The sequence below is a fragment of the Vigna umbellata genome, chromosome 8 (assembly GCF_029865625.1).
Source record: "Vigna umbellata cultivar VRB3 chromosome 8, Vumbellata_1.0, whole genome shotgun sequence".
Taxonomy (NCBI): domain Eukaryota; kingdom Viridiplantae; phylum Streptophyta; class Magnoliopsida; order Fabales; family Fabaceae; genus Vigna; species Vigna umbellata.
In genome coordinates this window covers 19,035,206-19,049,831 of record NC_142172.1, presented here as the reverse complement: position 1 = coordinate 19,049,831, position 14,626 = coordinate 19,035,206, and the positions used below count along the sequence as shown (strand labels likewise).

General features: G+C 30.5%; 2 protein-coding genes across 4 annotated transcripts; one reads left to right on the top strand and one right to left on the bottom strand.

Moving 5' to 3' along the window:
* Nucleotides 1-281: 281 nt before the first annotated feature.
* Nucleotides 282-2,699, bottom strand: LOC124838184 (uncharacterized). Its single transcript, XM_047313716.2, has 6 exons — nt 2,507-2,699; nt 2,093-2,251; nt 1,397-1,477; nt 1,196-1,321; nt 948-1,046; nt 282-545 (listed from the first exon to the last, which is right to left on the bottom strand). The coding sequence occupies exons 1-6, from the start codon at nt 2,592-2,594 to the stop codon at nt 469-471; spliced, it is 630 nt and encodes a 209-aa protein (XP_047169672.1). The 5' UTR covers nt 2,595-2,699; the 3' UTR covers nt 282-468.
* A 6,311-nt stretch (nt 2,700-9,010) lies between these two features.
* LOC124838188 (protein IQ-DOMAIN 19-like) lies at nt 9,011-11,677 on the top strand. 3 transcript variants are annotated; one of them, XM_088095972.1, is made up of 4 exons: nt 9,011-9,762; nt 9,987-10,220; nt 10,590-11,235; nt 11,432-11,677. In XM_088095972.1, the coding sequence occupies exons 1-3, from the start codon at nt 9,349-9,351 to the stop codon at nt 11,226-11,228; spliced, it is 1,287 nt and encodes a 428-aa protein (XP_087952098.1). In that variant the 5' UTR covers nt 9,011-9,348; the 3' UTR covers nt 11,229-11,235; nt 11,432-11,677. The 3 variants fall into 3 exon arrangements, with proteins under 3 accessions (XP_087952098.1, XP_047169676.1, XP_047169675.1); XM_047313720.2 differs by having other exon boundaries at nt 9,012-9,762; nt 11,426-11,677; XM_047313719.2 differs by having other exon boundaries at nt 9,012-9,762; nt 10,590-11,677.
* The last annotated feature ends 2,949 nt before the right edge of the window (nt 11,678-14,626 follow it).

Below are 14,626 nucleotides of genomic sequence, written 5' to 3'. Positions count from 1 at the left end.
CTAATAGTAAAATGACAAATAATTTAATAAGCAATTATCAACAATTAGTGTAATAAGCTATGTTTTATATTCTAGTTCTCAGTGCTTCAAAAGAATTTAGTCTCCTAAACTGATTGGTTAGATATAAGAATAGGAAATTGGTATAAACATATATAAACATAATTTTATATTTATATGTTTATAAATAGTTTTAATCATAAATACCCTCCTTATATTTATTAAAATTATTTTTAGGTGTCAAATATTTTTAGTATAATTAGTATTTGTCTCAAACATTTAAATACAGCCTCAATCATTGCATTAATATGCTGTGGAATATTGTATTATATACCGAGAGTAAACAAACAAGACAAATGAAGATATATAATAACTAAAAGCGTTGTGCATTAAACTCTAATTAATGCGATGGTATGGTAATCAAATAAATAGCAGAAGATGAAATAGTTCTAAAATAATCCTGTGATTATCCTATTGCAGTTGGAGCATTGCCATGAACAAAACTACCATGGCCACCCTAAGGTAACTTCCTTGTAGAATTGAGCAACCTGATAAAATATTAAATATTAAATAAAAAATAATCAGAAAGAGTATTATAAAATAGGGTTATACAATGTTATAATAACATTCCTACAACAGTATAGAGATACCAAGATTAAGAAATTAAAAGAAATGAATTTTGTTGACCAAATAATTTTTCTAAATTTCATTTTTCCTGTTTAGAGTTTGTAATTTGAAAAAGTGCAAGAAAAAACTAATCTTTAATAAATATTATATAATCATTTCTTTATAAAAAAATTGAAATATAATTTTGAATTTATCTTTGTAACGATTTTTAACACTTATTAAAATGTGTTTATTTTTATAAATACGTAAGAATTATATATATCTGCAATAAAATATAATTTTTTTTAAATCTCTCAACCATGAATCCAGAGTTGTGACTTCACCTTCGTTCTTACTGTTGTCATTCAAAGCCGGTGGTGCAGCAGAGCTTGAAGAATTTGTCAGTGATATTCCAAGTTCAGAGCATCCCATGCCAAGAGAACCTTAAACACACAAAAAATTCAAAATCGCCAGAAAATTATCTTAAACTACTTACGGGTAGAACGTAAACATAGATCAAACTTTGTGTTTTTTTGTGTTTTTTTTACATGAACATCAATCATAGAACTATGAGTGAGGTTTGTAATCTTACATTCTTTGAAGCAAGGAAAGGAAGTGACATTTAGGAGATTGTAATAGCCAGCATCACATTCACAATTGTAGGTGAACATTGATGTCTTGTTGCATGAGCCACCTCCACAGTCAACCCAACGACAAGCTAAACACTGACACAATGTTAATGATGTTTCACAAAACCTTCTCAAACTCAAAATGTTACTCATCTTTTAATTACCATCAAAACTTGACTCATTGGATTTTGTCGCCTTTTCTTGAACAGGGGCAGGGGCTTTGGAACAAGAATAATCCAATGTACCTGCACACAATATCATTCAAATCTCTCACTATTTCAGATAGTAAGATACTTCTTAACACACTTTTTAGTCACACTTTCTTATTCAGTGAAGCGAAATTCATGCCAAAATATACATAACTGTAGTAATCTTCAACTGCATGGTTGTCTCACTGTCGTAACCTCTATAGAATATAAACCATAAATTGAATTATTCTAATTCCTCAACATCTTACTTCTTTATTTACTTCTAAAAACAGCTAAAACTTTGTTTGTGTTGCATTACAATAACATAAACCTATGACAGAATCTGAAGTTTATGAAGATAATTTCTACCCTTTAAAGCAAGAAATATGTTTTTTGGAAAAATTTCCACCATGTTATCTCTCTATTCCTTTACTTCAACATATGGTAGACAGTTTCACCAAACAGTCATATAGCAGTGACCATTTCAACCACAAGAACCAAACCAAGAAGAAAAGGAACTGCACAGCAAAACCTTGTGCTATGTTATATTGTAAGAAGTTTATATAAGCAAATACTTTTCTTGATAGCGACAGTGTCACAAATTAATTCAACAAAGAACAAGACAATGATATACAGTGTGAAGTTAGAAGGGAAAGTTGTTAATTTTCTTACAATTAGGAACTATGCAGGGAAGAAACTTGAAGGCTGAATCTGTATCGTTGGAAAGAGGCTGCTTCCAACCAGGTTGACAGTCACATTCAAAGAAGAAAGTGCTGTTCTGAGAAGCTTTGCATGTTCCTTTTCCACATTCCACTCCTTTGCAGACCTCGTCTGAATCCAAAAAAACAAAACAAAACATCATGTCAAAACAATCCACAGCTCTCATCGAAAACGAAAAGAAAACTGTTTGAAAAGATCCCTTATTCAAAGATTTGAATCAGCAACATATGATCTCAAAAAGACAACTTTTTTGCATGCAAGAACCGTATCTTGTGTCTTGTCATATAAAGATCCATGAAAAAGTTTGACACCAAGACTGAAGAAATGAAAATGAAGAAGCATATGCATAGAAGAGATTTTACAGACCAACGATGGGAGAAAGGAGGTTAGATGTAGAAGGAAGAGGGTGCAGAAGAAGAAATGCAAGAAGGGGTATGAGACTTGCAAATGCCATTTTCGTCAAAGTCAAAGAGAATGAGAAGGAAGGGCTTTACACAACACAAAAGGTTAACTGGAGATAATAAACAAAACTGAGATATTTGAGTTTGGATACTTGCACATCAATCATTTATGTTCAATATATAGTGTATGGGGTGATAATACTGTTCAATGCACTCTTTTTAAACCAAAATCTCAACCTTTTTCTCTCTTCTCTAATTACTATTACACCAATCAATTAATGACTAAATCTTGTAAGATTCCATGATTTTATATTTTCTACTATGTTAAAATATTATTTGAATATTTTAAAGCTTCAAAATCAATAATCATCATATAAATTTTTAGAAATATTACGATAGGTGAATTAAAGTGAATTTATAACATATAAATAAGTATAAATATTATTTAGGAACTAATTTTATGAAATTAAATTAAATTTAAAATTTACATCTTAACTTGATTTATTATTTATAGAACATATTATTATACTTCAATCAAATTGTTATCAAATAATTTAATAAAATTTAAAATTTACTTTTAATTAAAAAAATAAAAAAATTGGATTCGATATCGTTATATAAGTAGTTTTTATTTGAATGGAGGAATTAATAAGGTTGGAATAATGCAGAAAAAAACAGTGTATGGACAGAGTAAGTCATTGGAAGTTGAGTGTTTGACTCGTATTTTTGTGTATTGGTGTCACCAGTACTGTGCTACACGTACTCATTACTTCATAAATGATTTTTAGGTCATACAACCGCCCAATGTGAAATATGACTACATTATATCAATTCATTTTTAAGAATATTTTAATTATTAAAAAAGTTAATTTTATATTTGTAAAAAGGATATATTAAAAGAATATATAATAGGTGTAAAGTGTGTTTAAAATTTTCTTAATTATAAAAATAATACTATCCAATTTTATATCAGCCCTTTTGAAAAAGTCAACCCTTTTCCATTTTCCTATTGGATTCATGTGTCTTCCTCATTTTCTTTCTTTTATTAAATCTTTCACTTTTATTTATCATGATGACAAATAAACATTTATCAATAGATAGAGATATTATCCAAATTCGTTTTCTTTATCAGATGATGAAAGTATAAATATGTCTATTATCATACAAAAATCAATATAAAACACAAATTTCATACTTATCCAAACGTAGAAAACAAAAATAAATATAAATTTTGATTTAAAAAACGAGAACTATTATAATCAAACATGCATCCATACCTCTCGTTATTATCTTGTCATCTTTTTTATTTTAATTATAATTTTAGTTTTTTAAAAAAATACAAATTTTTAATCCAAAAAAATGATATATTTTGTAGACATAGACATGTTTCTAATTCCATAATTATTGTTGATAGCATGTTGTGGATGTTTAGATAGGCAATTCAATTTGTATGTTTTGACTTTATGCCATTATCTTTGATTTTGTTGCCCTCTTATTAATGAAGAGTGGAAATTTCCCAAAAACGTTTTCGGAAATTGAAATTCTGATATCAAACCATACCAAACTAAACCTACCATCCTTCATTCCGTCTCATTAATATCATTTTCTCGAAAAACAAATTGTAATGAGTGACTATCATCATTATTGTTCTTTTTTTCTTTTCACAAATTTATTAGGAATTGTTGAAATAAAATGGTCGATTAACTTCAATACTGAACATTAATCATAGAATGGTCAATTCTTAATTAATAAAGGCTAATAGATAATTTCATCTAATCAACTCATTAATCATGTCATATTTGGGATGATAAGAAAAAACCAAAACTTGTATGTCAATCCAACCAAAAAAGATGCACTTTCAATATATATAACATTACAAATCACAAACATTTATCAATTTTACATGCTACTTGTTTCTTTACTTCCACAATCTTCCAAATTTCTAAATCCAAGATGAAAAATTTGTACAATTTCATATTCATTTGGAAAAGTTTTCAACTCTATAAATATGAGCTCTTAATCAAGCTGAAATAAAAAACCGAAGAAGCAAAAAAGACCAAATTGTCAAGCTCAAACTGACTTAGACATTAACATATCCTTAGACTGATATCATGTATGTGGGAATTAATTTTGACCATTCATTCCTAAAGAAATAATAAAATAATATGTTAAATAAAAAATCAATTAGATATGACATTCCTTTAGTTTTAAGTTTCAAATATAACAATTTATTATCCAAAATATTTTCTCTAAATTTAATTTAACTTTCTAAATAAAATAACTTGTAAATTATGTTTAATGTCTTAAAGCAAAATTATAATAATACTCATGCCATAGAGTGAGTTATGAGATGTCACGTCTTTTTAATTCTAAAACTTAAAAGATATATATTGTTAGACAATTTCTCTAAAATTTTTTAAATAAAGCGTATCCTTTCTATATTTGCCATAAGTTTCTCCATTTTAACAAGAGTTGTGTTATGATAAAAGATATCAATATGTGATATAATTACTTTAATGATCTTAAAGTAAAACGTAGAAATTATTTGAATATTAAACTCTAATTAATATTTTAGAGTTCAAAAGTTAGAAACTATATATTCGTAAATTTGATTAGGGCAGAACTCCAGAAATTATCCAAAGTCTTAGAAATTCTATTAACCACGCTCAGACATTCTCTCTTCTCATCTCTTTCACCTCACTGTTTCTCTCTCCCAAGTTTTCATTATCTCTTTTAAATCAAAAGAAATACAAATTATTTATTAATACCATCATGGAAAAAATATTGATCTTTTTATAACATATTCTATAATTCTATAATCTTTAGACTTGTTTTTCTTTTCTTTTCTTTTTTACCTTCATTAAAGAATGTTTGCGTTTTGTATTATTGAACAATGATAAAAAAATATTAATAATAGATCAATTTAATACATTAAAAATATTTTTTCTAAAAATGATTTTAGTCACTATAATTATATTATAAGTTTATAGCATTAAGGATCAACGGTAGTATAAAATTTTCAAAGTTTTTCTTTTCAATTTTATATTTCTAAGATAAATTTTAAGTAAAAAAAAAAAACTTAGTTAATCATAAACTTACATATTATTATAAAAAATAGTGGTTTAATATTTTTTAGTCTAAATATTTATTTGAATTATTCAATATATTCTTTTAATTTTTTGTCTCATTGTGATTTTTACTTTTATTAAAAATTTTAATTAGATTCACATTCACGAAATGATAATTTGATATATTCATATGTTATATGTGACAAATATAATAAGAAAAATCAGAGAGAATAAATCTATGACAACCTCAAAACAAAAACATAGGTAGAGATACCAAAACAAACATCTCCCAAAACCGATTTCCTCAACCATAACAACTATATCATTAATTAGATTCACCTCACTCAATGATTACACTGACCATACAATATTTACCTAAGTTGTACTATTTATCTCTTTGTCATTAGTCATTAAAAGAAGACTACATTAAGACAAAAAAAAAATGATAAACTACATTAAATAATTTTAACAAATATTAGAAAAAAAACGTATAAGATAATCCACTTGGCATTATACACACTTATATAGATGTTCTGGGGCCCATTTAAGGAACCCATGATGACTTAGGAACAGTGTTAATTGGATGATGGACCACAAGGCCCAAATTAATTTTGGATGTACCAACTTCTCTTCCTTCCAAATCAAATCCTCCAATACCAACATTTCTTTTGTCACCTTCAAAAGGAGACAAATGAGCATGTTCACAGGAGTTTATGCAACACACATGTTCAAAGAATCAATTCCATATATTATTATCATTATTATATATAAATAAAAACTCTCATAATTATGCCAGAGACCATTTTATCACTACTTCAATTTTTATACCAAATTATATTTTAGAATAATCAATTTAACTTGACAAATTTAATACTTAATTTTGTTTCCTTTATACATTTAAACTCAAAATGAAATTTTAATATATTAAAAACTGAAATTTAAGACTTACCTTTACAAAACTGAAATTTCAACAAACTCTTATGTCGAGGTTACGTATCTCAATGTCTTCTATGTCATATTTGTATATCATTAACAATTTAATATTACTTAAATATAAAAATAGATATTTTCATTTAATATTTATGAATGATAAATTAATTATATTTATAATTTATGTACACTGATTTAAAAAGTGTTAAATATATTAAATTGTTAAATCTTTTAAATAGATATCTTATCTATATATTTTGTTGGTATCTTTTGTTAGTTTATTATTTTTTATTTGTATTTTATGTTTAATTTATATTATTTTATTATAAACACAATTTTTTATATTAAAGGAAAGAGATTAATCATGATCAACCTGATATCAAAATCATATTCTTTTAATAATTGTTTTTAACTAAAAGTTAATAGATTATTCAATAATAACTCAGATAAAGTTATAAACTCAAAACCTAAGTGAATTTATTCAATACGACTTATAAGATTTTGCTTATAGAATAAGCACATGAGGATGGGTGCGTTGGTTTGAAAGGCATGTGAAGCTTTTCAGCGCATTGAGGAATTTGGGTGTTGATAATAGCAAGTAAAAAAAGCATTTAAAAATAGAGAATAAGGGAAGTGAATGGAGCAAATCCCTATGTTTTTGTTTCCTGAATGAAATTGAAGAGCTTAATCATCATAAAACATAGCATGTGATTGCCAACAAATTATTTGTTTAAGCAAAGATGTATATAAAATTTATGTAACAACACAAATCACAACTCTAATGGGACCCTTTTTCCTATTTAAATTCATACCCATGTGCTTCAACAAACTTGTCCTTTTCTCTCCCATTTTATTCTCCACCGACTCCATTTTCAACTTCTTTTCTTCATTCCACCATAATACAAAATATCACTCTATTTCTTTCTTACCCTTTTATGTATATCTAATTAATAACATCCTATGCTAAACTTTCTTTCTCACAATATGCTTTCAAGAAAATTATTTCCTAAAACTTCAAAAATGCATTCATTATTACAACCTAAATCTTATCTTTTTTCTTTGTCTTAATGCACTTTGATACAAAAAGAGTTAAAGTGCATGGAGCATTCAATATGATACGAGTGACTTTTGGTTACCCAAACTAATTAATCTAGCCATTTAAAAGCTTAGGTACTCATGGGTGGTCCTCACTTGTAGCATAAAATTTGATTTTAACATAAATTGATTGAACTCTATGTTGACAAAATCACTTGCACTTTGGTAGTTGTTGTGGCAATTTGGGAGCCAACAAGATGAAGTCAAGAGTTTCCTCTTATGGGGACATGAGAGAATAAATTTAAAACTCTTTTTTTTCTTCTTCACATATTTTAAATGTGAAATATTAAGCACATTTTTTGGGAATCAAATTTTATAGTATTAGCTACATTATACAATATTAAAGAATTAAAAAAAAGGAAAAAGAAAAGGGATAATTTTATCTAGAAAGATGTTGAAATGCATAATCCTCCATGATCATTAAGCAATGACCCAGGAAACCCGTAACACATTCTGCCAAAAGAAAGCATGAAAGCTCTTGAATCCATGCAATCTTATTGGATTTAGGAATATAATGAAAAGAAAAAAGTTGGTTTACTTTTCACAATGCATTGCCATGTCATGGAAAGGAAACTAGCCTAGGGTAAATTGGAATTTTATTTCCCTTTAATTCTTGGTTTAAGATTTTGTAGAAAAAGATCGACATACACCTAAATTTCCGTATTGGTGAGGTATGGTTTATTATAGATAAGATCCTCACATGTCTATTTTTTATATTAATTAAAAAACTTTTTATCAAAAAAGATATTTTACATAAATTTATATTATTTTTTGTTTTACTTAATGTGAGACTTTGTTTTTATTCTAAAAAATTTTATTTTTCAACTTTTAAAAGAACTAAAATTCTTTATTTATTTTTTATGGTATTTTAAATAAATAGGTTAAGTCTAGGATTGCATAGAAATAGAAAACACAGGGAAAATCAAGAATTAGGTAAGAAAAAAATTGAAAAGTGAGAGAAATAGACAAAAATGACAAGTTTAGCATTTAGCTATAAAGAAACACATGTTTGAATGAGGTGTGAAATTGATGGAAAAATATGTTTGGTGGTGATAGTAGGAGTTGTTGTATTTTTTCCAAGGTTGAATATGGACCTTAAAAATGGACCCTAGCCAATAAAACCATTGTACCCAAGAATGAGTATTTTAGAAGGATTCTGCCAGTTGTTGTTGACGTACTTTTCACATGCTTTCTGATCCAACCCATTTCTCCTTAACCGACAACTCAATTCACCAAACCACACATTGCAACCGAGCAAATCTCTTTTTTACCTTAACTTTTACAATAACTGCTGGTAATTATGATCTTTAACTGATTAACGGCAGACATGATCATGAAACTCTTTTAGATTTCAGAATAAAATTGAAGTTAAAAACATTACACGTTCCTTATTTATCTGTGTAAGTGTTGTGATTGGTGGCAATGGATCTGTATGAGTAGTGTTAAGGAGGTGGCCGTTGGCCTATCATTGAAGCTGCATCTGTGCTTCTCCTTGTGTAAGCAGAGGAGTTACCCAGTTACGTGGACAGGGACCCAAATATGCACTGAAAGAGATAGTTGTGATGGAATAAGTTGAGGGGGGCTGAGCTAAATTTAGCATCAGATGGGGACCATGGTATTGAAAGCAACATGTCAATAACAGATGTGAATAAATCTTGCATTTCATTTTGTTACTTTCTTCAGAGTTTTTTATGCTATTCATGTTTTGAAAGAGATGGGGAGGACAGGCAAATGGCTCAGGAACTTGTTGACAGGGAAGAGAGACAGAGAAAAAGAGAAGGAAAAATGTAGTACAAACTCGTGTCTGTTAAATGGAACAACAGAGAATCCAACAACTCCTGCTTCTTCAACAACAACAATAACAACAACAACCCCCAAGGAGAAAAGAAGGTGGAGTTTCAGGAGATCATCAGCTTCCAGGGAACTGAATCTTGCAGAATCTGGTGTCACTGCCTCAGTGACAGTGCAAACTACCACCACAGATGCTGAGAATGATCAAAGGAAACATGACACTGTGGTGGCTCTGGTGCCTGCTATCATCTGCTTGACTCCTGATTCCAATATATCGTCAACAAGTATTGAAGAGGCTGCAGCCATTAAAATTCAGTCAGTTTTTCGGTCCTACTTGGTATGTTATGTCATTTGGAGTTGTTTGGTTTGAAAAAAAACAACATCTCTTCAACTTTTGTTCACTTTATTCTGTATATATTTCAGAAAACAGGAGACGATGAAAACAAGAAATGAAAACAGAAACTTTTTTTCTCAGACCCGATAGGCTAATATTGGACTTTGTGTGTAGAGAACTGATACTGGTATGTGCGTGTGACTAATACTTCAATGTTTCTGCAATAGGCAAGAAAGGCACTGTGTGCTCTTAGAGGACTGGTGAAGTTGCAGGCACTGGTGAGGGGTCACTTGGTGAGAAAACAGGCCAGGGAGACACTAAGATGCATGCAGGCTTTGGTCGTAGCACAAGCCAGGGCTCGTGCTCAGAGGGCAAGGATCGTGTCAGAAGGAAAGGTTGATCAAAATCTTTCACCCTACAGAATGTCCCCAGAGGACAACTTCTTCATGCACATGTATAATGTGAGTTCAATAACTGCTGCCAACTGACTACCTTTCAAATTGCAGAAGCATGGTTTCTTTTAAAATTTTACATGAAAAATTTCTGATAAACATTGGTCTTTTCTGCCTAAGGTAGTGAGAAAATGATAAATTTTCATTCTGAATTAACTGCAAAAACACTTTGTAGCACTTATAAACGAAAACAGACTTAGTACTATTCAAATCATGCTAGACACAATATAGAGTTACTTCTTTTATGTGAAGAATATCTTGCACTGTTGAATTTGGAAACTAAATTAATTTAGTCTGGCCAGACAAAAAGAAAAGGAAGGAAAATAACAATAAGCTCTTCTGTTTGATTGATATAGAATGTGCTGTTTGTTCATCTAGGAAATGGAAAGTGGTCTGGAATTGGAAGAGAATGCCAAGATTGTTGAGATGGCTGTTTGCGAATCCAAAGCTAACTCCAGAGGCAGAAAAAGCTCTCCAAATCGAGAACTTTCTGATCACAGATTTTCTACATATTACTCATCAAATGGTTCATACTCAAAGGAGGAAAACTACAATGCATCACCTGCACCATCAACACTGACAGAATTGAGTCCGAGAGCATACAGTGGTCATTTTGAGGATTGTTCCTTCAGCACAGCACAAAGCAGTCCCTATTACAACAACACAAAGCTACCTTTTTCCTTCCCTAAACCAGCCTACACAGAAGCCATGTCCTATGACTACCCTTTATTTCCAAACTACATGGCCAACACAGAATCATCAAGGGCCAAATCCAGATCACAGAGTGCACCAAAGGCAAGGCCAGATTCTGTTGAGAGGCAGCCAAGCAGAAGAAGGGCTTCAATGGAAGGGAGAAATGTCCCAAAGCCAGTCAGGATGCAGAGGTCATCTTCTCATGTTGGTGTCACTGCTCAAAACTACCAATATCCTTGGTCAATAAAGCTTGACAGGTCCATAGTCAGTGAGTGTGGCTCTACAAGCACAGTGCTCACAAACTCTAATTACTACTGCACATGATCCTGATGTGAGTACTGCTACTAACCAATCTCATGTGACATGTTCTCACCACAAAACTGAATTGATAGGGCAACACAAAAACAACTCAAAGGAACCATGTCTATTAACAATAATAGTCTTGCATAAAGGCTAGGTCATGTCACTTAGTTTTGTTAATACTGTTTGATCTGATAAGGTTTCACTATTGCTTGTTTTAGCTGCAGCCTCATGGACTTTCCACTGCAACAGAGTACCCGTTTTGCAGCAAATTAATCTTTTAGACTCTGCATTTACAAATTAAGGGTCCTAGCTTCCAAGGATTTTCCTTTCTTTATTTTTGAGTGAAGTTCAAAGTTTGAAGAGTGTCTTCTTGTATTTACTGTCATGTGGATTACACTACGACTACGAGAACAGATTTTAACTGTTTGTGAACTGTGTATAAATTGTGCAAAGTCGGATATTTCCTAACAGCAATTGTATTTGGACATTATTCCTCATAATTCCTCAACGCATAATTGAAACTTCTATTTGGATCAAATTGTTACATGTTGTAGCCTCAAAACTTCAAAAATAAATGAATATAATCATTTTAACCTAACAATGTTAACTTCTTTTACTTATTAAATGATATTCTTGACATTTAAGGTGAAATGTGTCAAATGGTGTAAACTACTCAAATATCATTGTAAAACACACTTTAATGCATCAAAAATAAAACTGATGTAGCATTTGTTGGGTCTAGAGAGACACAAGCACCAATGACATCTGAGCTCAACCACATAAGGGATTAGCACCACTCTATACCCAAAAACTTAAGACAATGGATTAATGGATCTTTCATCTTTATATAATGTTCTACTTTCTCATTTCTATCTAATATGGGACTTTAACTCACTTAGTTTCTCAACCATAAAAGCATTGTGCACTTTAGATGTTTGAATGTCTTATTCTAAACAAGCTATTTAGGAGATAAGATTAAATCTTATGCAGAAGTGTTGTTATTGCAATATTATTATAAGTTGGAGCCATGTTGCATACCCTGTCATTAACACACAAGTGTTATAATGTATAGCACATGCAGGCCTACAAATGGACAGAGTTATATAGTAACAGACTGGCATAAACTACTTATCATTTGAAATAAATTGGTACTTAAGCTATCAAATAATGTAAAAATAGCATGGATTATCAAAGGAAATGCATATTAATTCTCCAAAGACACTTTATTTAGTATAAACAACCATATTAAATATATATAATTTTAAATTTAATCAATGATTTATGTGGTCAAATCATTAACTCCTTAATCCAATACCTCAATTGGTTGAATTACTAATCCAATTATAATAACATTAATAAGTAGGTCATCTAAGGGTTTTGTCTTTTCAAATAACACTAAAATACATTTATAGAAAAGTACATATATCACCACGCTATAAGTGGACAAACTAGGAAACGTTTTTATTTAAAATGATAGAGTTCAGTGATCTGAGTTTATTTTCAGTAAACATTAGAAACATTTAAAAAAATTAAATAGTCTTTAAAATTAATTTTAAGATTTTGGGGTGAACGAAAATTAGAAAAAATATGAATATTTTTAGCTAGGATTGACAAGAACACGATTATATTTGTTCGAAAAGTAAAAATTTACATTTATAATATTTATTAACACTCACTACCATATCATTCAATTTAGAGAAAAGTGAAATCCAGTTGTATGCAATTGGTTGGACCGATCGATTTTTGACGGTAGTATATAAGTAAACTTTTCAAAGTTTCAGACTACTTTCTGCATGTACCTCTTCTCTCCAAATTTCTGAGTTTTATTTTCTCCTCCTTCTCTCTAAAATTTTTCTCCTTCTCTCTACAAATTCTCATCTTCTTTTCATTCTGATCATCAATTTAGACCGTGCTTGAGTTTCCTGGTGGCAAGAGTTTCTCTTTTCACCAATCAAGTTGTTGTTTGGAGTTGGTAAGTTAAATTCAATCGTTCTTTGAAGTTTCTGTATTTTCCGATACATGGAAGCATTGTTCAAGCTTGCATGTATTCATCATCTACTTCTCTGAGTTTGTTTTATGTCTTTGATTGTCTGGTTAGTTCCTTTTCATCGATCAGAAAGTAGTAGGTTGCCTTAAAAGCTGATTTCTGGTTAGTCAACACAGTGGAGGCTTAGGAAGTGTCTGGTTTATTCGAGGTAAGGGAAGCCGGTAATTTAGTTATGTTCGTTTATGATTGAAATGCTTGGTTGAACGTGTGTATGTGTGAATAAATTAATATTTGTTTGTTTTATGTGTATTGCCGAGACCTGTGAACTGGTTGAGAAGTTTTGAAGAATTGTAGGGAGTAGAGTGCTCATTATCGAGCGCTCGGTCAAGTCTTGAAATCGGGTTTAGTAATATTAGGTTTGTAGTGATATTTTAACTTAGTGTGTTCGGTTTAATATTGGCTTTCCGTTTTCAAAATATTTGTTTTTCAACCTCAGTAATCTTCGAGTTGGTATTAACGTTCGTCCTTAGTAGTCTTATATTTAGTGTTCGGTTTTAATAGTATACGTTATTAATAGCGATCGGCCTAATTGATCATTTACCGAGTTTGGTCTCTTTAGTGTTACCAATGTTGAACGTTCGATTTTAGGTGTGTTGGTCGTTCTCTGTAGCGCTCGGTCATGTATTTCTTTGGTAGTGTTTGGTCATGTACACATTCGGTATAAAATCTTTTATCGTTCGAATTGAGCTATGAGTGTTCGATTTAAGCTCTTCCGATGTGGGCTAAATTATTAGTAGTTGGTTTTTATATAGTGGTCGGTCAGTAATAACGTTCGGATATTTCTTCAATTTTATTTATTATGGATCGTTTGGTCCTGTCCCTTTAGTAAGTGTGAAGGTGTTCGGTCTCCAATGTTCACAGGTTTTATCTTTCTTATGAGTGAAAATATAATTGATGAATGACTGTGTATGTTAAGTTATGAGAATTATGCTTTCAAATACTGAGGAAGAGAATTCCAAGGCGGAATGTCTCGTAGATGGTTATTGAATTGTAAAGTATGAATATGGATATTGCTAAGCTGGCGTCCATCCTGAAATTCTATGAGTATCTTTCTCACATAGAGAGAGATATTTCATTTGTGAGAATAGCAGGAGGTCCTACCACCTCAGGGTGTCGAGGTAGGTATTATGGGATTAACCTTGGGTAGTAGCTTGATTGGTGTCAGCTGTTACACTACCACAAGTGCAAGGACGACTGTAGCTACATATTCATACAATCTGGATGGTCAAGTCAGGTGTTCGGTCTATGCATGATTTGTGGTGTTAGGCTTGTATATGATTGCTTGTATTCAGTGTTTGCATGATGCAACGTTCGATTTCGTACGGTTTGAACTTACTTGCATGAAATATCTAGATGTGTTTATAGTTAAATT

What these genes read in the sequence shown, in the direction of transcription:
- LOC124838184 (XM_047313716.2), bottom strand. Translation starts at nt 2,594, where the DNA reads ATGGCATTTGCAAGTCTCATACCCCTTCTTGCATTTCTTCTTCTGCAC. An exon ending in CCTCCTTTCTCCCATCGTTG is followed by an intron (nt 2,252 to 2,506) that starts GTCTGTAAAATC and finishes TTTTGGATTCAG; the next exon opens with ACGAGGTCTGCAAAGGAGTG. An exon ending in CTTTCCTTGCTTCAAAGAAT is followed by an intron (nt 1,047 to 1,195) that starts GTAAGATTACAA and finishes TGTGTGTTTAAG; the next exon opens with GTTCTCTTGGCATGGGATGC.
- LOC124838188 (XM_088095972.1), top strand. Translation starts at nt 9,349, where the DNA reads ATGGGGAGGACAGGCAAATGGCTCAGGAACTTGTTGACAGGGAAGAGA. An exon ending in CAGTTTTTCGGTCCTACTTG is followed by an intron (nt 9,763 to 9,986) that starts GTATGTTATGTC and finishes TTTCTGCAATAG; the next exon opens with GCAAGAAAGGCACTGTGTGC. An exon ending in TCTTCATGCACATGTATAAT is followed by an intron (nt 10,221 to 10,589) that starts GTGAGTTCAATA and finishes TTGTTCATCTAG; the next exon opens with GAAATGGAAAGTGGTCTGGA.